The following is a 22,607-nucleotide window of genomic DNA, read 5'->3' as shown; positions in this document are numbered from 1 at the left end:
TAGTCTTATATAGCGCTTGAATCACCCTCTGAAGGGTATCTCAGTGCTCGGGACATGCAGCAGAGATAACGACAGTGGGCTAATCTAGAAGAGATGTTTTCAAGGCTTTCCTGAATTTCCGATGGTCTGGACACTCTCTTAAAGCAATAGGGAGTTGGTTCCATATGAGTGGCGCTTGATAAGAAAAGGACTTGCCTCCTATTCGTGTCCTTTTTTTTTCTGGGGATCTTCAATAGGGATTTAGAGCTTGATGGCAGAGCCCGTTGGGGGGTATAGTAATTAGGCCTCTCCACCAAGTAGGAAGGTCCGTTTCCTCATATTGCTTTGTGGGTTAGGCAACAGATCTTGAACTTCACAGGTTGCCGTACGGGCAACCAATGTAACTGGTGAAGGAGAGGGAGTGAGGCCGTTCTCTGGGGGGCATTTAAGACTAGGCGTGCAGCAGTGTTTTTTATCATCTGAAGGCGGCTTAATGAGGACTTGTTGGCTGCGATCAATATGGCTTTACAATAGTCCAGCTTACTTAGTACTAAGGTCTGGATCAGACTCTTTCTTATAGGGTTGGGGAGATAGGGGAAAACTCTTCTCAGTAGACCCAATACGTGGAAGCAAGAGCCCACAGTATGTGTTACATGCTTTTTCATGGTAAGGGTCTGTTCGAGGTACACTCCCAGGTTCTTAGCTGTGGTAGCAGGAGTTGGGGCATCTCCCAGTTCCGGAGGCCACCAGTAAGATGTCCACAGAAGTGGGGCATCTCCGAAGAACAAGACCTCTATTTTCTCGGTATTCAGCTGGAGGAAATTGTTTCCATCCATTGTGAGATTGCCAGCATGCCGGAGGAGAAGGTGGAATGGGCTGTCTGGGATGCTTTATTGAAGGAGAAGGTGAGTTGGGTGTTGTCCGCATAAGTTATTGGGATAAACCAGTAGTCCCTTAATAGAGCTGCTAAGGGGGCGATGTAGATGTTGAACATAGTTGGGCTTAAGCATGATCCCTGGGGTACCCTCCTGGTTAGTTCTTGTGATTTGGCCGGAATGGGCCAAGGTCAATGGTCTGGGAGCCGTTAGAGAGGAAGCTAGTCATTCTTTTCAAGGCCACTCCCCTGATCCCTGCCTCCCCCATTCTCATGAGCAAAGTCTGGTGGTCGACCGTATCGAAAGCGGCGGAGAAGTCTAACAGCACTAGAAGGGTGGGTTGGCTCTGATCTATGGAGGGAGATTCGAGAGATTTTCCATAGGCATTTTGGTGTTTTTCCGGATTGGGATGATCTGGGCCGCCTTCCATGAGGGAGGTAGGTGTCCTTCCTCAACAGATTGGTTCAGTATGGAGCAGATAGGGTCTGATAGTAGTTTTGCAAGACATGCAGAAATCCTGGCAGGTAGGATATCAAGCGGAGATCCGGATTTTATTTTGCACATTATTGTTTCAGTTTCCTTTTGCGTTAGAGGGGGGAAATTCTTCATCAATTTCATTATTTGTGTAGAGCTAGGAAGGGGGGGCTGGGAGAATGTCTGCTGAAGGGGGAGATCTAGTCGAGGCAATTTAGTTATAGATGGTATCAATTATCTGTATGAAATAGTCACTTATTTTATCACAGAGCAATTGAGAGAGGCCTTCTTCTGATTCGCATGCTTTGGGGTTGGTGAAAGTTTTCAGAATTTGATACATGGCTTTAGGGGTGTTTTCAGCTTGTCTGAGTTGTTGAGCTATACGAGTTTTACGGGCATGCTTAATGTGTTTGTGGTAGAGGGTTAGGGCGGCTTTATACTTTTCTTTATTGGCTGTGAGGTGGGTGCGCTCCATTTTCTTTCAAGGTTTTTGCACCCAGTTTTTTCTTTGTGGAGCTCTGAGGAGAACCAGGCTGTCTGAGTAGGTCTGGGCTTGGTAGGACCCACTTTTAGTGGGGCGATCAGATCGATGGCACCTAAGGTAGACTTGTTGAGATGGGCTAGGTTTTCTTCAATGTTACTATATGGTAAGTCTCTAGTGGTTGTGAAGGATGTTGCGAAAGTGACAGGATTGACTTTCTGCCATTGTCTGTAGGGGGATTGTTTACGCAGGATAGGCCGTTGTGGTTTTCTGGGTCCCTGGAAATGAAAATGGATAATTGCGTGGTCAGATCAGGTTACTGACTTCGGGGCATCGCATGTGAGGAGGGGGGGAGTTAAGATGATATCTAAGATGTGTCCTGATATGTGAGTGGGACCGTTGTTAGTTTTATTGAGGTTTAGTGTTGCTAGGTCTGCTAGGAAGGACGAGGTTTCTGCTTTGTCGACGCTCTCGCTGTGGAAATAGCATAAAATTGCAAGAGGAGATCATGTGTGGAGCAATCAACTCCATTAGTTAGAGAGAGAATTCAGCTAGAGGCCCTGTGGGGCGATAGACCAATGCTCCTCTCCAGGGTGAGAGATCTAATCTAAATATCATGATTTCGATCTGTTCATTGGAACATTGAGTCATGAAGTTAGCACGAGACACAAACAGCTGCCACAATATTCAATTTCTAGCATAACAAATAAGATGCATATTTGATTAATGGTATAATTAAGTACTAGCACGTGTATCTGAAAGGAAAGTACATCCAGAGGTGGTGCTGTAATGACAATTGTTGGTGTGCCCTCCTTACCCCTATCGCTACATTATGAGCCCCCTGCAGCTAACTGTATGTTTCTATCAATGGGCTGTGTTAGATCTGACTGGGGAATTTTAGAGGGTATGATTTCAATAGTTGCACATGTTTCACCTGGTCTATGAGTGCTGTTTTTCTGGGGATTAGCCTTGATTTTCCTATTTAAGGCTATGATCTTGGATTTTTGTTTGTTGGCTGGTTTACTTTTACTATTCAATAACGACTCGACTTCTATCAAGTCATCAAGTTTTTCTAAGGTGCAGTTCTCCTCTGTATTTGTTCTTATATTTGTTGATTTCCCCTTATCTACACACTCCGTAGCTTTCCGCTTTCCTATGTTAGCTGGTCTATCTCCAGGATCTTAAAATACTGGGCATATTTACCTTCTTAAAGCACTTTATCTATCTGACCCATTTAAAGCAATCCTAGGCAACAAAAATTAGTTACAGTACAAAGAAATGTTTCAATAATCTTGATAGCTGTAATAGTTCAGGAGGGGCTCTTGACAGAAAGAAGGTTAGGGTAAGTGTTCCTCATTGGTGGCGTGTTGAAGAGTTTACAAGTTTCTGTTAAAATCGATGATCACCTCCAGCCAACGGCAACAGGAAAAATAGAAAAGGTATGGGGAGGCTTACCTACTGACGAGCGATGCAGCAAAAATGCCAAAGCCAAGGGAGGTGGCGCAAGACGGGCCCGTCCTTGGACTGGGTTTCACCCAGGTGCTTCCCGCGCTGCGGAGTGCGAAGTGCCTTATGAGGTGTTGACAAGCGGTTCTACCTTTGTTGGCTGCTAGGGGTTGTGGGACATGGAGTCGCCAGCGGTGGTGGTCTCACCTGCGACGGCTCCCCCTGTGCAGGCGGGATCCAAGAAACACTTCCTCGCAGTTTGGGGCAAATAAACAGGATACTTTGCCCTGTAGAATAGTGGCAGGCTTCCCAGAGATCAAGCAGTTACTCCCCCGCTGCGGGAGTGCGAGGTGCCTTATGAGGCATTGCCAAGCGGCTCCACCTGTCTTGGCTGTTAAGGGCTGGGGACATGGAGTCCCCAGTGGTGGCGGTCTCACCCACGATGGCTACCCCTTTGGAGGTGGGGACCAAGAAACACTTCCTCGCAGGTTGGGCAAATAAACAGGATACTTTATTTATTTATTTATTTTCTTATATAGCGCAGGAATTCGACCCCCGAAGGGGTATCTCCGCGCTTGTGTTCTTGCCATAAACCAGAGGCCAGAGGTCAGTAAACAAACAAAAAATACAAGGTTTTAGATAGTCAGGAACAAATGTGTCTTTAAAAGTTTCCTGAAAGCTCCTAGATTGGGATTTTGTCTCAGGGGAGGGGGTAGGGTGTTCCAAAGAGTTGGACCCCCTATAGGAGAGTGCTCTACCACCCTGCCTTTCCCTTTTAATCCGCGGGACTTGGAGCAACAGTTGGTTCATAGATCGCAAAGAGCGACCTGGCCCCTAAGGTTTGAATTTTTCGGTCAGGTATTTTGGACCAGTACCAAACAGGCATTTGTGGATTACGCAACAAATTTTGAACTTAACCCGCTGGCGAATGGGCAGCCAGTGAAGTTTGTTCAAAAGAGGGCGTGAAGGGGATCTAGCTGGGACATTAAGAACTAGTCTTGCTGCCGTATTCTGGGCTACCTGTAATCGGCCAAGTTGTTCCTCGTTGGCAGAAAGAAGGAGCCCGTTGCACTAATCTATCCTGCTAATCACAAGCGTTTGAACCAGTGTTTTCCTGTAGCTATCTGCTAGGTACGGAAATACACGCCTCAATATCCCAATGACCCTAAAACAAGATCCAGTGACTTGAGTTACGTGATCTTTTAGAAGCAGTGACTGATCAAGGTGTACACCAAGGTTTTTTACAACCTGCTTGGGGCAGGGAACAGGCCCTGGTTCTGACGGTCACCAATCAGATGACCAAAGGAGAGAGGCTTCTCCGAAGAGCATGACCTCCGTCTTACCCACATTACATTGTAGGCAATTGGAGGCCATCCAATTGGCTATAGCTCTCATTCCTGCAGCAAAAGTGTGTTTAACTGCTGGCGTCAGGGTCTGGAAAGGAAAAAGAAGCTCGGTGTCGTCAGCATACGATAAGGGCGTAAACCCATTTTCTCTCACAATGTCGGCCAAGGGGGCCACATACACGTTGAAAAGTGTGGGGCTTAGGCATGAGCCCTGAGGAACCCCCTTGGTGAGCTCCCTAGAGATTGAAGAATGGGAGCCCAATCGGACAGACTGTGAACGGCCTGAGAGAAAACTCTCTAGCCATGCCAAGGTGGATCCACCTATCCCTACCCTCTTCAGACGGCCGATAAGAATTTCGTGTGAAACCGTGTCGAAGGCTGCGGATAAATCCAACAGCACCAGAACCATGGAACCTCTGTTATCCTGTGCCATCCTGATGCTATCAGTCACGGAGAGGAGGGCTGATTCGGTGCTGTGATTTGGTTTGAACCCAGATTGTGAATGGTCCAGACCGCCCGCTGCCTCGATGAAATTAGACACATGTATATTCACGTGCTTCTCGGCCATCTTACTAAGGTAGGGTAGGAGAGAGATCGGGCGGAGATTGGAAAAGTCTGACCATGGCAGTGCTGCATTCTTCCGAATAGGGTTTACTATCGCCTTTTTCCAGTCACTTGGCACTTGCCCTTCCTTAAGGGAGAGGTTGATCACCATTTGGATGCTGGTGGAGAGCAAACAACCTAGCGGAGCAACCATTTTAGCAGGAATATTATCTGTTGGAGACCCTGTCTTGATTTGACTATACAGGGTGACAACATCAGATAAGCTGACTTCCGGGAACGTAGAGAGCCGAATGCTTTCACAGTCAGGTGTCCGGAGGCCGGAATGATCAACATTACTCCTAAGATTTACAGCCTTTGTGATTTTCTCATATATTGACTCTATTTTATTTTCAAAGAATGCTGAGATGTCATCGCAAAGAGTCTGAGAGAAATCATCAGGACTTTCACAGGCCACAGGTTTTACAAAAGATTGAAGAATTTTGAAAAGTTCTCTGGTGGAATTGCCAGCTTCTGCCAGTTGTAAGGCAAGACTATTTTTTCTGGCCAATTTTATATTTTTGTGATAAATGGCCAGAGCCTCTGTGTAAAACTTCCTGCTGAGGGGTGTATGAAACTTCCTCCAGATTTTTTCGAGCTTTCTACACCCCTGTTTCTCCACTCTCAGCTCTTCCGAGTACCATGCTTCCTGTTTGGATCTTGGGTACTGTTTATGGAGTTTCAAAGGCGCCAGTGAATCCACCGCCTCTAAGAGGGCCCTGTTAAACTTAATAAGACCACTCTCGACATCATCATTCTCAAGAAGGATAGGTTCTTTCCATACCCTCTGTAGCCCCTCTTGGGTTACCTTGTACCACTGTCGTCGCCAGACTGCTGGGAGAGGCTCCTGGCGTGGCAAGTAAAGGCCTAAGAGTGTAAATACGACCATATAATGGTCAGACCAGCTTACCGGGGTTGAGGGATCACATTTTATCTTAGGGCAGTTGCAAAAGATTGCATCGAGGGTATGTCCACCTGTATTTGTTGGACCACTATTCCGAATTACTAGTCCTAGTGTGGAGAGATCGGAGAGCAGCGATACTGTGTCTGAGTGATTAGGGAGATCAATATGAGTATTGAAATCTCCAAGTAAAACAAAGTCTTCCTTAGCTTTAAAATAAGGGGCTAGCAGTTCCATTAGGGTGAGCGAAAAGCTCGTACTCTGCCCCTGAGGGCGAGAGACGAATGCTCCCTTCCAGTGGATTTTAGATGTGGAACTGATCTTGAAGATCATGACCTCCATCTAAGAGCAGTATCTCTGATCAAGTAGAGAGACCTTCAAGCCTTCTCTATATATGACCGCAATACCGCCACCTATTTTGATGGGGCGATCTAATTTGAGAACTTGTATCCAGTTGGAACCCCCAACATGATGGCCGGCACCGTGTGGGGCTTCAACCAAGTCTCCGTAAGGAAACAAATATCTGGTGAGACAGTGTTAACAAGGTCCCAGAGTTCCTGGTAATGTTTGGGCAAAGAGCGAATGTTTAAAAGAAAACATTTTAGCCCAGATTGTTTTGCGTTTACTACGATGTTGCTACAGGTGGGGACCTTGATGGAACAATCTTTAGGGAGAAACCCTTCAGATATCCTAGTGTCGCCATCAGTGGGGGGGTATGTAAGGGAGGCCTGGTGGTGACACCTAATACAAGAAAAAGGACCTTCGAGACACGGCCATGTGTCTCGCCTGCAGCCTGATGGAAAGGCTGGTTGTAACTCTTTTAATACCTGAGCTGAGTAGCAGATGCCCTGTACAATAGCTGCAGGCTTCCCAGAGATCAAGCACTGGTTGTATTCATTTGGTAACAATACTGAAGTAGTTAGTGCTGGGTTGGAGTTCCAGTCACTTGGTAGAATATTTTGGGCTTCATATGGGCATTATATTCTACAAGAGAATGTTATGAGTGGTTTAGAAAATATTGACAGTTGTGTGGAGCTGGAGCTGTTTGAGTGTGCTGCTGCACAGCACCTATATTCAACAATAAATCTCCTTGTGTTTGCTTTCAACAGTAAATCTACATTTGAACTACATATATTTGTAGATGTTTCACTACAAATACCTACCCCTGGCACACAACGTCTTGGTCGGCAGATCTAGGATCAACACCCACCTACCATGCTAAAAACCTGGGAATCGTTCTAGATGAAAAAAGTCACCATGATGGCAGAGGTCAACACAGTGAGCACCTCCTGTTAACACATCCTCTAAGTACTACATAAGAACTTCAAGTGGTTGACACAGAATACCAGACAGACCGTCGCCAAGGGAAGCACTCATCAGAAGCAAGCTTGATTATGGCAATGCGCTCTGCGCCCGGATCTCCAAGCAACACCTACAAAGACTTCAGACCATTCAGAACACTACCACAAGAGTCATACTAGACATCCCATGCTGCACCCACATCTCTCTGCACTGACATTGCATCCAGTACTTAATTTGAACCTGTTGTTTCCGGTGCTCAGTGCCGGCATTTAATCAACAACACCAGCGCTTATCATGAGCACCAGTTAAGGACACATTCATTTATGGGGAGATTAAGTGATTTGCCCAGAATCACAGGATGTTGAGCCAACGCTGAGAGTCGTATATGGTTCCCTAGATCTGAAGTCTGTAGCTCTGGCCATTACGCCACACCCGCTCCCAACTTTCATGGTTCACAGTTGGTTCTGTTTTAGGTGTCTCTAACTGGAGAAATGGGCTAGTGCAAGCAGCCTCCTGATGAGAGCCCCGGCACTTATGTTTATTTACAAATTAACCACTGACTGCACTTCATGGAACTCCATTGGCTCCACATTCACAAACACAGCCGATTTCATTAGCAGACCAGACATCTGCTCTCTTCCTCACTCTTGCTCATCCCTGCATTCACAAAAAGAAAGGAGGATGTTGCTCCTATATTGCACCCATAACATGGAACAACCTCCCCCCAGCATATTATGTCCACCCCGTCAGTTTTTGAGTTCTGCAAGAGGCTGACGACCTGACTGTTCGAATAACTCAGCAGGCTATAATTCGCCTAATCACATGCTCAAGTTCCTCGCACAAATGTTCTGTCAAAGCTAACATTGCTTCTGTTGCATTTGCTAGCATATACTCTACAGAAATACATTCAGAGACTGTTGTTTTTGCAAATCCTCTCTAAGTGTACTGGGGATGCCCAGACGTGGGTCCCAGGCACTCCACACCACTGGAGTCAAGCTAGCCGGGCTGATGAGAGGTGTTACCTCGAAACCGGTCCGGTCCTCGGATGCTTGATTCCGTTCTGGGAAGGACATGGCTTTTGTAGTTCGGACTGGACTGTTCCCATGGGGCACAGGGTCAGAGCTGATTTGCATATCGCCATTGTCTAACCCAGGGTGGTGTGGAGTGCAAAAAAACGATGGATTAGGACCCAGATCTTTTGACTGGGTTGAATGTGTGACATTGATCCTCATTCGGTCCATCACCTGTTGTTTTTGCAAATCCGCTCTAAGTGTACTGGGGATGCCCAGACGTGGGTCCCAGGCACTCCACACCACTGGAGTCAAGCTAGCCGGGCTGATGAGAGGTGTTACCTCGAAACCAGTCCGGTCCTCGGATGCTTGATTCCGTTCTGGGAAGGACATGGCTTTTGTAGTTCGGACTGGACTGTTCCCATGGGGCACAGGGTCAGAGCTGATTTGCATATCGCCATTGTCTAACCCAGGGTGGTGTGGAGTGCAAAAAAACGATGGATTAGGACCCAGATCTTTTGACTGGGTTGAATGTGTGACATTGATCCTCATTCGGTCCATCACCTGTTGTTTTTGCAAATCCGCTCTAAGTGTACTGGGGATGCCCAGACGTGGGTCCCAGGCACTCCACACCACTGGAGTCAAGCTAGCCGGGCTGATGAGAGGTGTTACCTCGAAACCGGTCCGGTCCTCGGATGCTTGATTCCGTTCTGGGAAGGACATGGCTTTTGTAGTTCGGACTGGACTGTTCCCATGGGGCACAGGGTCAGAGCTGATTTGCATATCGCCATTGTCTAACCCAGGGTGGTGTGGAGTGCAAAAAAACGATGGATTAGGACCCAGATCTTTTGACTGGGTTGAATGTGTGACATTGATCCTCATTCGGTCCATCACCTGTTGTTTTTGCATGTTCAAATAACTCAGCAGGCTATAATTCGCCTAATCACATGCTCAAGTTCCTCGCACAAATGTTCTGTCAAAGCTAACATTGCTTCTGTTGCATTTGCTAGCATATACTCTACAGAAATACATTCAGAGACTCCTGCATGGGCTATTACTACACCAAGTTTGAAGACACTACACTCTCCACTCCTCCTCAAAGCTACTTCCTATTCTGCCAAACATAATTAATGTTCAGGCATTACTTTTCAAATTCTACCTTTTCTACTTCAGCCTTCCTCTTGCTGGGAAATCTGCCGTTAGTTTGTGATAGTATGCATCCATCACGTAGAAGTGGTATACAATTACATGTAATATACATAATTACTCTTAGTCTAAGCCTGTTAGGTTCTCAATACCTTCCTTCCTTCCTAGCGCGACACCATCAAGGCAGTGTGTCAAGCATTCAGTACTCGTAAGGGTATCCATGCGATGGGATGCTGGGTTTAGTCAATGACTCGGGTTTTGAGTCCCTTTCTGAAGTCAGCCTGTGAGGGTGATGTTCAGGAGGAGAGTGTGTTCCTGGACATAGCGGTGAGGTGGGATAAGGAGCGGCCTCTGCTGTATTTCCAATAGATGCACGGTCTCTGGACGAGGGATGCGGAGTGAAGGTTTTTGGAGGATTGGTGGAAGTTCAGACGGTGGTTCTTGTATGCTTGTCCTTGGTTGCAGAGTGCTTTGTAGGCGTGTGTCAGTAACTTGCATTTGCATCAAGTTTGGAGAGAGAGCCAGTGGAGGTTTCTCAGGAGTTTGGTGATGTGGGACTATTTGGGCAGGTTGAGGATCAGTCTGGCTGCTGGGTTCTGTATTGTCTGGAGACTTCTCATGAGTTCAGTGGTGGTTCCTATGTACAGAGCATTGCCAAAGTCCAGGCGGCTGATGATTAAGGCTTGCATGACTGTTTTTCTTGGGCTGATGGGGAACCATTTGTAGATTCTTCGTAGCAAGCAGAGTGTGTGGAAGCAGGCCGTAGAGACTGCGTTGATCTGTCCTTTCATGGTGAGTTTGCCGTCCAGGATGATGCTAAGGTTACAGGCGTGTTCTTTTAGTGTGGGAGTGTGTCCAAGTTCTGCTGGCCATCAGGTGTCGTTCCAGAGGGAGGTGTGGTTGCCAAAGATCACCACTTCTGTTTTGTCAGTGTAGAGCTTTAGACAGTTGTTTTTCATCCACTCTGCGACTTTCTTTAAGCAGTTGTGGAAGCTGGTCTTGGTGGTGGGTTCTGCTGAGAGTAAGAAGATGAGTTTGGTATCGTTCACATAGAATATGATGTTAATCGTGGTGTCTGACGTTGTTGGATAGAGGGGTCTTGTATGTATTGAAGAGGGTGGGAATTAGGGATGAACCTTTAGGGACTCAGCAGATGGTGCTCATGGGTTCTGAGGTGAAGGGGATTAGGTGAATTCCCCTCGTTCGTCCCATGAAGAATGATGCAATCCACATGAGTACATCTCCCTTGATCCCTGACTGGTGCAGTTTCTTGATGAGTGTATGCTGCGAAGAGGTCGAGGGCTGCCGATTTTCCCCTGTCGAGTAGAGCGCGGATGTCGTGAGTGGTTATGATCAGGGCGGTCTTGGTGCTGTGGTTTGTGTGGAAACTGGCTTGCGAGACATCTAGCTGGTTATTTCTCTCCAGGTGCTCAGTGAGCTGCCGATTGATGGTCTTCTCCAGGACTTGGGGTGAAAGGTGGGGAAAGGGAGCAGAGAGATGTGGCAGTGGTTCTGGAGTTTGCTCGGGTTGGCAGAAGGTTTCTTGAGGAGAGGTCTGATTTCTGTGTGTTCCCATCCTTTGGGAAAGGAGGCTGTGGTGATGGATGCATTGAGGATGCTGGTGAGTTGGTGGCTGATCTTGTTGCTTCCTAGGTTGAAGAGTCAGTGGGGGCAGGGGTATATGGGTATTCCCAAGTGAATGGAGTTCATGATGGCTGTGGTATTCGGTGTGGTGAGCTGTTCCAATGCGGTGAGTTTCTGGCCTGGGGATGCTTCTGTTGGGGTGAGGCGGTTGGTGGGTTGGGGTTCGAAGTTCCTGTAGATGGATATCTCTTTGTGCAAGTGATTCACTAGAGCGTTGCATAGTTCCTGTGAAGGAGGAATCATGTTCTCAGTGGCTGTTGGGCAGGAGAAATCTCTGATGATGCTGAAGAGTTCCTCGGTGTTCTTGGCGCTTGCCTTTATGCAGTGTGCATGGGTGTCCTTTTTTCGCACCTCTGAGTCATTGGTGGTATTTGTTGAGGGCTGACTTGAAGGTGGCTCGGTCTGTGGCATCTCTGCCGGTGTGCCATCTTCTCTCCAGTTGTTTGCAGCTGCGTTGGACGTTTTGATGGTGGCGACTAGGCCGGCGAAGTTGGTGATCCAGGTGTTAAAGTTCTGGACTGCTTGTTCCAGGCAGCGTCGGGTTGGGTAGTGTTGAGGACGTCCATCCATTGGTTCTGTGTTACTTTGCTCAAGCTGCAGAAAGAGTTATTTGGGGGGGGGGGAATTTAGAGGCGATGTGCAGTGGTCCTGGAATGGTGAAGTTGGCGATGGAGTGGTCAGTCTAGGTGAATTCTGTAGCTTGGCTGTATTTGACTTTATTGCTTGACGTGAAGATAGTCTAGTGTGCGTCCTGCTCTGTGTGGGGAGTCAGTAGCAGCTGGATGAGGCCGATGTTCATTCGTTCCAGAAGGTTGGCGGAGTTAGTGCCTGTGGGTTAGTCCAGGTGAAAATTGAGGTCTACTAGGAAGATGTACTGCTTGGACTCTACAGCATGTGGGGCGATGAAGTCTGTGATGGTGTTGCAGAGGTCGGTGCGGAGGCCTTGGGGGCTGTAGGTGAAGGTGCCTTTGATGGTCATTTTGTCTTCATTTTGAAGTTGGAAATTGAGCTCCATGATCGGTGTGGTGTTGTCTTTGGTGGTGGTGCAGCGGATTGTTTCTTTGTGGATGATGGCAATGCCATCTCTTAGTGTGTGTGGTCCGGGTGTGTGATTGTGTAGCTGTTAGGCGTTGCAATGGCAATGTCATGCTGAGGAGGGGGTGAGCCAATCCTCTGTGATGAAGGTCACATCTTGGGATAGGATGGACATGGTGTCCCAGACTTCAGGGGCGTGTTTGCAGAAGAATCTAGCATTGATCAGGAGGCATTGGAGTGGTTCAAGGGTGGTCTCGTTCGCGGGCCGGGTGTGGCGTGGGTTTCAGGGTGGGCGGGTTTCCAACATTGCAGGTGAAACGACAGTGGTGGCAAGTGAAGAGTGCTGTTGTGGAGCAAGGCGATTGAGGCAGCAGTTGTTGTGGCGTCTGGGGCCCAGGGCTCGAAGTTCTGCTGCACACGTGCTGCAGCCTTCGTTAAGTAGGTACCGGGAGGAATGCTGGGGAGGCAGGCTGTGGGAAAGCGGGAAACGGCAGGAAGTGGCAAAAGTAAAGAAATCCAAAGGGAGTAAATACAAATTAACTAAACTGACTGACAGGGCAGGCTGCCAATGACTGACATTCACAGGGCAGGAGCAGCCCTGATGTATGTGCACAGTTCCATTATACCACCAGCTCTGAATTCACTGCTTTGAGATTGGCATCCACTAAGTGGCAGATTTTCTAACAGCTACCCATCTGAGAGATCCGGAGACTATGCTTTCCATACCCCCAGGACACTGTACCTTTGTCTGCACATCACCTGTTATTCTCCAACATTGGATCTTTTATATATTCACCTGCTTGAATCATTCCTCGTACTCTGAAGCCGACGCAGCTGTGGGACAGGCAGTCCTGAGAAACCTGTTTCAGTAAATGTGAGCCTGTTTCCCACTTATGTTATGTATTATGTTTAGTACTCGCTATTCTGATTCAAGCATGTGAATATATAAAAGATCCAGTGCTGGAGAAGAAATTAGTTACATACCTGTAACTTACCACTTTTGTTATGTTTTATAATGTGTAGTGGTTGCTATTCTGATTCAAGCATGTGCATATATAAAGGATCCAGTGCTGGAGAAGAAAGTAGTTGCATACCTGTAATTCTAGTTCTCCAACATTGCTATCTTGTATATATTCACATGCAAGCATCTGTCCTTCACAGTCAGAGTCTTATCCAATATTATTATCATACTAGTACTTTCAAATTTGAGCTATGGTGGCCCCTAGCGGGGGTAGGAGAGCATAAGCTTCCACCTTATTGACTGACGTTTGGGTTATTTCAAATGAAATGGATGTACTGCTAGCTGTACAATGTTGTTTCGGGCCTATGGCCATTTTATACTGTATACTGCTATTTTAATGTAGCAGGGTTTCCCAGCCTGATGACTGGGAATAATTTAACTATGTGAATGTATACAAGATACCAAGGTTGGAGAACCAGAGCTGCAGGTAAGCAACTCATTTCTTTTCAATACATTTATTTGTGAATACTACTAGATTAACATTTTAGGTGAGTTCGATAACTTGAGAGAGAATATAAGTTTTAGCTTTGCTAATTTCGTTTTTTTAGATAGATAACCCTTGTTTTGCAAACTAATCAAAACAGTTATTGTGTTCCTTTTCTCACTGTAAAGCACTGAAACAAACCCATTTATTAAAAAATATGGGCCACAGTAGACAATCATCTGATGGAAGTGTGGATCGTTTCATAACCAGGGAAGACGGTCTGGAGCCAGGAGAGCTTGAACACAAGGTTAGATTGAATACGTAACTTCTTTAAACGCTAAATTTAAACTGTGATAATTTATTTCAAAATGCATTTTACAAACACATTTTAATTTACAAGTGAATTGCCCTTTTATTCCTTAGCCTTCCAGAATTAAAGGTGACATCGGCCAATACACAGATGGGAACACTGCTCCTCTGGTTCACTGTGTGCGTCTCTTATCCGCTTCATTTCTGCTAACTGGACAGAAGGGAGGTATGTTTACTTATTTGTTTAAAATGAATCCATCACTACCCTTGCCCCTCATCCTTAACTATTGTACATTCACATCATTTATATTTTTCAGTACTTGCACAAAGTATTGATTTATGACACACACATCGAGTGTCTTGGATGTATCTTTCATCTTTTACGACTTTTCATGATTGCGCTAATGTAGTGTTGGCATATTTGTATTTAGGTTAGTCAGATAAAATAAAAGTAAGTGACATATAATTTTAAATCGGCTTTGAGTAAAGGAATGAAAGCCGCTGCCTCATGTTACATCTGACATCTCTTGTCTGCTGCCTCCACGGGCGATCGAGAACTGTAATTTTTCTTAATAGTCTCCATCTTTATATTTTGCATTGTTCTTACTTTAAGCCCTTCACCAGACAATGTTGGACGGTCAAGGAGGGAAGAGTTAGAAAGGGGCCTTTCGCCAGACAGTGTTGGACGATCAAGGAGGAAAGAGTGAGAAAGGGGCCTTTCGCCAGACAGTATTGGACGATCATGGAGGAAAGAGTGAGAAAGGGGCCTTTTGCAAGACAATGTTGGATGGTCAAGGAGAAAAGAGTTAGATGCGGGGGATGTTAAGGGAATTCAAGAGCCACTTTGATTTAGAAAGGCACGGCTGTGACAAATCTGCTTTGTGCAACACAGGCTCCTGCCCTGGGAAGTTAAATTGAAAATTGATGCACGTCTAGCCTCCCATTCCGTACACCTCACTAGCCTCAACTCAATTTCCTTAAAATTATCATAGTCCATGGTGCAGACGTTGACGGAAACTAACTTTTGGTACTCGAATGCCCTGTGTGAGAGTGATTTTCTGTGTCACACTATGCAGATAATTTACGATGTTAAAGTGTGCAATCAAATATTGCAAACTTCTGCCTTCATTTGCTAGAAACAAGTGGCTTACATCAGCTTATGCAAAAATAAAAATGCTTGTCCCTGCACACCGTGTTTTAGTATACTGTAGTGTTTATTTGGTCAGTCTGAGCATACCCGAAGAGAATGGCCACTTCAGCCTCTGGCTAATGTAGGTTATTGTAGCAGGTCATTGTATTCCGTAGCACAGCTTGTTGGCAAAATCCACTTCAATTACTTTAGACTTTGAAAATAAAATCCACTTATCACTCGTGATAATTCAATTAGAACATATTTATTAGCGGTTGGGCACATTTGGGCTCCATTATTCTATAGAAGTTCATTTAACTGTTCCTCTGAGCCCCAATGCATTTCAGGAGTTTGCCCTTCATCAGGGGACTTCTAGCAACAACCAACAATTTATCCTGTGGATATCTAAAAGGGATTAAACATGTGATTCAATGTAATAAACTCTGTACAACTTATTTGGTCCCTCAGTAAATTTCATAGCATATTGGTGCCTAGGCTTTCGTATATATGTCAGCTGTGATACCTAATGCAATATACTGGTCAGGTTAATTGCCTGATATTTTCTTGTCGAGACAATGGTGAAGGGGAAACCACAAAGTATAGGAAACAAAGTGTAGATCAAGTGGGGAAAAGATGACCTTGCAATGACTGATGTAAAAAAACAGTGGAACAGAGGACTGCAACATATACCTAAAAAGTTCCACTTGGGAATGTTAATATAAAAATAAAACATACAATGGTAATATCTGCATCCAGTGGATGCTATCATGTAGTGGGGTGGACAACTCTACTGATTTGTGGGTGCAACAGTGGCACTAAGGTATCGAAATCAGGCTATAGTGTTGCATGGTAATATGTTTTGGTTTCCAAAAGTTAATTCGCTGCTATGAGGTGAAAGTGTTTCACCTATGCTCGTGAGCCTGGACCACTGAAAGATGTGGTCAGCCAGGAGGCATATGGATATTTGCTTGTGTGGGCTGTGGTAAGGTTCTGTTAGCTGTTCATCTTAATAGTTGGCAGCTGAGAGGACATAGTATGTAAACTTTCAGGAATGGCCCACTAATACAGAAGGTGGTGGATTGTATTGTCCAAAGGTGCTCTGCTATGGAGTGTCAGAAGCACTCAATGCCCAGGCATGTCTCCCTAAAGTGAACTTTAAGGTTGCATTTTATCCAGCACTCCTTCCCACTCATGAGAAGTTAGTGAAAATATAGAACACAATAAACATGCAGTAATACCTTGCTAATGGCTCTTAAGGAGCTACCAAAGAAACCCAATCACATTTTGACCCTATTTGGACCCCAGCTGAGACATTGTCTCCTCCCAGGCCTATTCAAATGCAACTATGTCAAGGTTTAGCCATAGCGTCTAGCAGTATTACTTGGCTACAAAGGTGGCCAGAAACAGCTGTAAGGAATTATTTTACGGATTAATTATTGTGGTCAATTTTCAAAGCTTTTCTGCAGGATTAATCTGAAAGAAACAGGTTGTATTAGATTCCTTACCTTAGAATATCCCCAGGCGTCAGACTGGATCCGGAAAGTTTTGCTTAGCAGTACCCCTGCGCGTCGGTAGGCGTCATCTGCGGCTCCATGTCTGTCGTCGGCATCGTTGGCGCTGGGATGATGTCACCGGAGTACTTAGCGCCCTTGCGCGCTGACGTCAGTTCTTCATTGTTCCGCGCCAGCAAGCGCAGATCCGAAAAAGAAGTGTTCCTTAGTCACTTTTTGACTAACTTTTTCGATCTTTTTGATCCTGTTCCGAGTCGTAAAGACTATCGGTGCCGGTAGGGATGCCCGGGTTCAAGCCCAAAGCAGATTGCAACCGACTGATGTCGGTTACCGACCCCCACCGCCGGTGCCTGTATTGCCTTGGAGCCGACCAGTCGTGCCCCGACTGCCGGGCCTCGACGTCGAAGGCTAGGCGGGAGCGGTCCCGTAAGCGCCTCGAGCTCCCGCCGTCAGCCTGCGCCGTTCACGGTCCAGGTCGAGGTGGAGGTCGAAGGACCGGTCGCGGGGCCACAGTCATCGAAGCTCGGTGAGTCAACACCATTCGTCTGGCTCCAAGTCCTCAGGTAAGAAGCATAAGAAGTTGAAGAGACAACATCGCTCTTCCGACTCCCTCCCTCCCGCCCCCCCCCCCCCCCGACGCGCGAGCGATGCGGCGGGGGGTTTGGGCGACACCGCCCACGCGGCTCAGCCGGAGCTGCAGGCGCCGCTGCCAGCTCCATACTCGCCGGTCCCTGGGCTGAATGCGACGCCGGAGATCGATGCTTTCCTCATGGCCATGAGGTCGCTTTCTCCTCCGTCGGGTCCTGCTGTGGCGCCTTCGGGCCCCGCGGCCCGACTGGGAGCCCAAGCGGGCGGCTGCTTCGGCCCCGGCGCTGTCGACGACTCTGGTCCCGACACCGCAGGGCCCCACCGGTCGCCGCTGATCGACCTTACGACCCCTCCGCCGGTGCCGACCTCCAGGGTGTTGCGCCCGACGCCGTCGGCCCTGGTCCCTGCCTCGGTCCGGGGTCGCACGACGCGGCATTCGACGCAGAGAGAAGAGCAATTCTTCTATGATCCAGTCCCATCCTTTGAACCTGACTATCAGGAGAGGGGAGGCGAGGGGGACTGGGAGGGGTCTGAGGACCCTCTGGCACGAGAGTGCCAGTCGTTTCAGGACTGGGCAGTGGATGTAGGGGAGGCCAGTGGTTTGGACACTTCGCCCGAAACTGGCTAGGTCTCCCCTCATACCATGGCTACGGAGGAGGGGGCTGCTTACAGTGTGGTGCTGACGAGGGTGGCCAAGGCTCTTGAGCTCCCCGTCGTGGCCGTGAGGACTAACCTCCTCACTGAGGTCCTTAAACCGCAGGCAAACTCTTCGGAGCTTCTACTGCCGTTTAATGAGGCCCTTACTGACGTTCTGTTGGGCACTTGGTCCAGGCCCGCTACAGGTCCCGCTGTAGATCGGAACGTGGCCAGTCGCCACCGCCCGGCCCCGGGCGTTCCTAGCTTCCTGTCCACCCACCCCCGAGAGCCTGGTTATCCAGGCCTCTAACTCCCGGACCGCATTACCGACTGCTCCACCTGATCGGGAATCCAAAAGGTATGAACAGTTCGGTAAGAAACTGTTCTCCTCACTCAGTTTGGGGTTGCGGTCAGTCAACACCACTTGCCTTTTGGGCCGTTATACCCACTCTCTGTGGGACACGGTCGCGGAAGTGCTGCCAGGTTGCCCGGAGGAGGTCTCCGTCAAATTCGCTCAAGCCCTTGCGGAAGGGCGAGATGCAGTATGGTATTCTATCCGATGTGGGCTGGATACGATGGACTCGCTGGGCACTGCGATTTCCACGACGGTGGCTGTTAGCCGCCACGCCTGGCTGAGGTCCGCCAACTTTTCGGCTGATGTCCAGAATTCCCACATGGACATGCCGTTTGATGCCCGTCGCCTCTTTGGCAACAAGACAGACAGTGCGCTTGAGCGTTTCAAGGACTCCAGGGCTACGGCTAAGTCCTTGGGCCTGTCAGGCCAGCGCCAGCAAACTTCTACCTTTCGCTCCTTTCGTGGCCAAGGAAGGGGCGCCCCCTCACGTCCTGCCAGCCACCGGCCGCAGACTAACATCCAGCGCGGTGGCGGACGTGGTAACCGCTGTGGCGGTGCCAGGGGACAACGGCGAGGCCAGTCCACATCCACCCCCGCAGCATCCGCCTCAAAGCCTTCCTAGTCCAAACTTTCAGGCCCATTCGACGCCAGTGGGGGGCAGGGTTCACCATCACCTCCTCCACTGGCGCACCATCACATCGGACAGGTGGGTGCTGCAAATCGTCCAAAGGGACTACTCCCTCTCCTTCGAGGTGACCCCTCCAGCCATGCCACCGCAATACCACTTGTAACTTCTGCAAGAGGAGGTTACGGCCCTCTTGGCCAAGGGGGCCATCGAGCGCGATCCTGGGCGAGAAGTAGAGTGTGGTTGATACTCCCACTACTTTCTGCTTCCCAAGAAGGACAAAGGGGGCCTACGTCCTATCTTGGACCTGCGGAACGTCAATGGCTTCCTCCGGAAGGAGAAGTTCAAGATGCTGACTTTGGCTCAGGTCCTAGCTGCCCTAGACCCTGGAGACTGGATGGTGGTGTTGGACTTGCAGGACTCTTACTTTCACATCCCCGTCCTGCCGGCACACCGGCGCTACCTGCGGTTCACGGTAGGCCACGATCACTTTCAGTTTACCGTGCTCCCCTTCGGCCTTACCAGCGCCCCTCGGGTGTTTACGAAAGTGATGGTGGTGGTCGCAGCTCATCTGTGCAGATTGGGGCTGCCAGTCTTCCCCCATCTCGACGACTGGTTGTTGAAGGCGGGCTCGCCCCAAACAGTCGTCAGCCACCTCCAGACTATGGCCGACCTCCTGCACCTGCTGGGGTTCTCCATCAATGTGCCAAAGTCACACCTGGGTCCCTCTCAGAAGCTCCTCTTCATCAGAGCGGTTCTGGACTCGGCGCGGTTTCAGGTTTATCCTCCCGAACAGCAGGTTCGGTATATTCAGGCTCTGATTCCGATCTATTCAGCCTTTATCCGAGTCTCGGTCAGGTTAATGCTGCAGCTTCTGGGGATGATGGCTTCCTGCATCTTTCTGGTGCATCACACCCGGTGGCGGATGCGGGCTCTGCAGTGGGACCTGAAGTTTCAGTGGGCCCAGCATCAAGGCAACCTGTCCGACCATGTCCTGATCTCGGAGGGCACTGCGAGACAGTTGTAGTGGTGGCTCACAGACAGCGATTGGGTCAGCGGCAGATGCCTCTCCCTACCCCAACCGGAGCACGTAGTTGTGACGGATGTGACCCTCCTGGGCTGTGGGGGCCACATGGGAGAGGCAGAGATCAGAGTCCGCTGGTCTCCGGCGGAGTCCCGGCTTCAAATCAACATTCTGGAGCTGCGGGCGATCCGACTTGCACTAAAAGCATTCCTCCCCTCTGTCCAGGGGAGTGTAGTGCAGGTGTTCACGGACAACACCACCGCCATGTGGTACTCCCACAAACAGGGTGGGGTTGTGCACCCTGTGTCAGGAGGCTCTGCGCCTCTGGCAATGGCTGGAACATCAGGACATGACCCTGGTGGTTCAACACCTGTCAGGTTCCCTGAATGCCAAGGCGGACAAACTCAGCCGTTGGTGCATGATGGATCACAAATGGCGTCTGTACTCGGACGTGGCGCAAGGTCTCTTTCAGCAGTGGGGAGAGCCTTGGTTAGATCTATTCGCCACAGAAGAGAACGTGCAATGTCATCAGTTCTGCACGTTGGAACTTCCAAGGCGGCACTCGCTCGGAGACGCTTTTCGTCGCGAGTGGAGCGGCGGTCTATTGTACGCCTTTCCGCCTATACCACTTCTGCCCAGAGTGCTGAAGAAGATCAGGCGCGACTGGGCCCAAGTAATCCTTGTGGCTTCGTACTGGGCACGAAGATACTGGTATCCCGAGCTACTCAGCATGTCAGTCGATCCCCCGATTCGTCTAACTCTTCAGGAGGACCTTCTGTCGCAGCAGCAGGGGACGGTCCTCCACCCGAACCTGTCCAGTCTCCACCTCCATGCGTGGAGATTGAGCGGCGACAGTTGAGGCCATTTGACTTGCCTCCAGAAGTCTGTGATGTGATTCTGGCGGCCAGGCATCACTCCACAAAATCGGTATACACCTGCAGGTGGAATAAATTTGTGGCATGGTGCACAGAAAAGGCTGTGGATCCTCTTTCTGCCCCCCTTTCAGAGGTTCTCCTCTTTCTTCTTTCTCTTGCCCAGCAGGGCTCTGCTCATGGCACTATCAAGGGCTACCTCTCTGCCATTTCAGCTTTTGTAAGGCTACCTGATCAGCCTTCTCTTTTCAAGTCCCCTGTTGTAAATAGATTCATGAAGGGCATCACTCACATGTTTCCTCTTGTTCCTTTCATGATGCCTCAGTGGGACTTGAACCTTGTTCTTACTCATTTGAAGTGCTCTCCTTTCGAGCCACTTCGCAATTGCCCTCTTCGTCTTCTCACTCTTAAGACTGCCTTCCTGGCTGCCATCACCTCTGCCAGGAGAGTGAGCGAGCTTCATGCTCTTTCTTCCAAACCTCCTTTCCTTTCTGTCCATCCGGACAAAGTGTGTTGAGAACGCGTCCCTCTTTCCTGCCCAAGGTAGTCGCAGCCTTCCACATCGGGCAGTCCATCACCTTGCCCACCTTCTTTCTGCCTCCGCGTCTCTCGAAAGAGGAAGAGGCTCCACCGTCTGGACCCAAAACGTGAGCTCTCATTCTATCTGGACCGCACAGGCCAGTTCCGGGTGGACGACCAGCTCTTTGTTAGTTACGTGGGTGCTAAGAAGGGACGGGCGGTGCAGAACGGACCATCTCTCGGTGGGTCGTGCTGTGCATCAAGGTATGCTACTCTTTGGCTAAAAAGGAGCCCCCTGTTAGGCTGAGGGCCCATTCCACTTGGGCTACAGCGGCTACTACTGCCCTGGGTCGGGGAGTCCCCTTGCAGGACATCTGTCAGGCAGCTACGTGGGCCCCACTGCACACGTTTGCTAGACACTACTGCCTGGACAGCCAAGTCCGGAGAGATGGCTTTTTCAGCCTTTCTGTTCTCCAGGACTTTCTGGTGTGATCATTGGTTCGCAGACCCACCACCGGGGTTGGTATTGCTGGGGTATCTATTCTAAGGTAAGGAATCTAACACTAACCTGTTTCTTTCAGATGCACAAGTTACTTACCGTCGGTAACGATATATCTGTAAGAAACAGTAGTTAGTGTTAGATTCCTTACCGCCCCACCCATCCTCCCCGTTCTGCGAACCAATATCTAGCGTTAAGGTACATCCCTTTGAGGGCCCTAGTTTTATGGCACCAGTGTCGGTTTTTATCTTGGCTCTGCGTTCCTGGCGCAGAAAAGCTGTGTATAAGAACTGACGTCAACGCGCAAGGGCGGCGTCTAAGTACTCTGGTGACGTCATCCCGGCGACGACGGACGCAGAGCCGCAGACGACGCCTACTGACGCGCAGGGGTACTGCTACGCAAAACTTTACGGATCCAGTCTGACGCCTGGGGATATTCTAAGGTAAGGAATCTAACACTAACTACTGTTTCTTACAGATATATCCTTACCAAAGGTAAGTAACTTGTGCTTCGCTGGCTGTGCATGCTTACTGTTGTCATGAACCGTGATCTTCAGTTCCAAAGTTTGAATCTATCTCAGTAAATTGAATACAATTAAATGGATGCCCTTGCTTAGGGACTTCATAATCTATAGGGAGTGGGACCACTTGGCAGACAAGCCAATGTGGTAAGCAAAAATATAGGGATAGTATTCCTTTTTCATCATATTTATGATTCCATTTGACTTCGTTTTTTAGGTCTCACCTGGGCCAGCGCATTCACTGCTCTGGTGAGACATTTAGTAAGTGGGTTTTTAACAGTGCTACCACACGCTTTTGCTGGCCTCAAGCTTGCAGTTACGCACGCAGCCGCCAT

The 22,607-nt window shown here is 48.8% G+C and overlaps 1 protein-coding gene across 2 annotated transcripts in view; it reads left to right on the top strand.

The window, feature by feature from the left end:
- The window catches only part of HTT (huntingtin), a 2,178,328-nt gene that overhangs the window by 386,936 nt on the left and 1,768,785 nt on the right, over positions 1 to 22,607 (top strand). For both annotated transcript variants that reach the window (XM_086964158.1, XM_086964157.1), the window contains 2 exons: positions 13,873 to 13,991; positions 14,108 to 14,219. In XM_086964158.1, the coding sequence (XP_086820284.1) occupies positions 13,873 to 13,991; positions 14,108 to 14,219 (231 nt within the window). The remainder of the gene's footprint in view (positions 1 to 13,872; positions 13,992 to 14,107; positions 14,220 to 22,607) is intronic.

This window comes from Lissotriton vulgaris, chromosome 3_2 (assembly GCF_964263255.1).
Source record: "Lissotriton vulgaris chromosome 3_2, aLisVul1.2, whole genome shotgun sequence".
NCBI lineage: Eukaryota > Metazoa > Chordata > Amphibia > Caudata > Salamandridae > Lissotriton > Lissotriton vulgaris.
The sequence above is the reverse complement of the archived record's forward strand: the minus strand, read 5'-3'. Positions and strand labels throughout refer to the sequence as shown.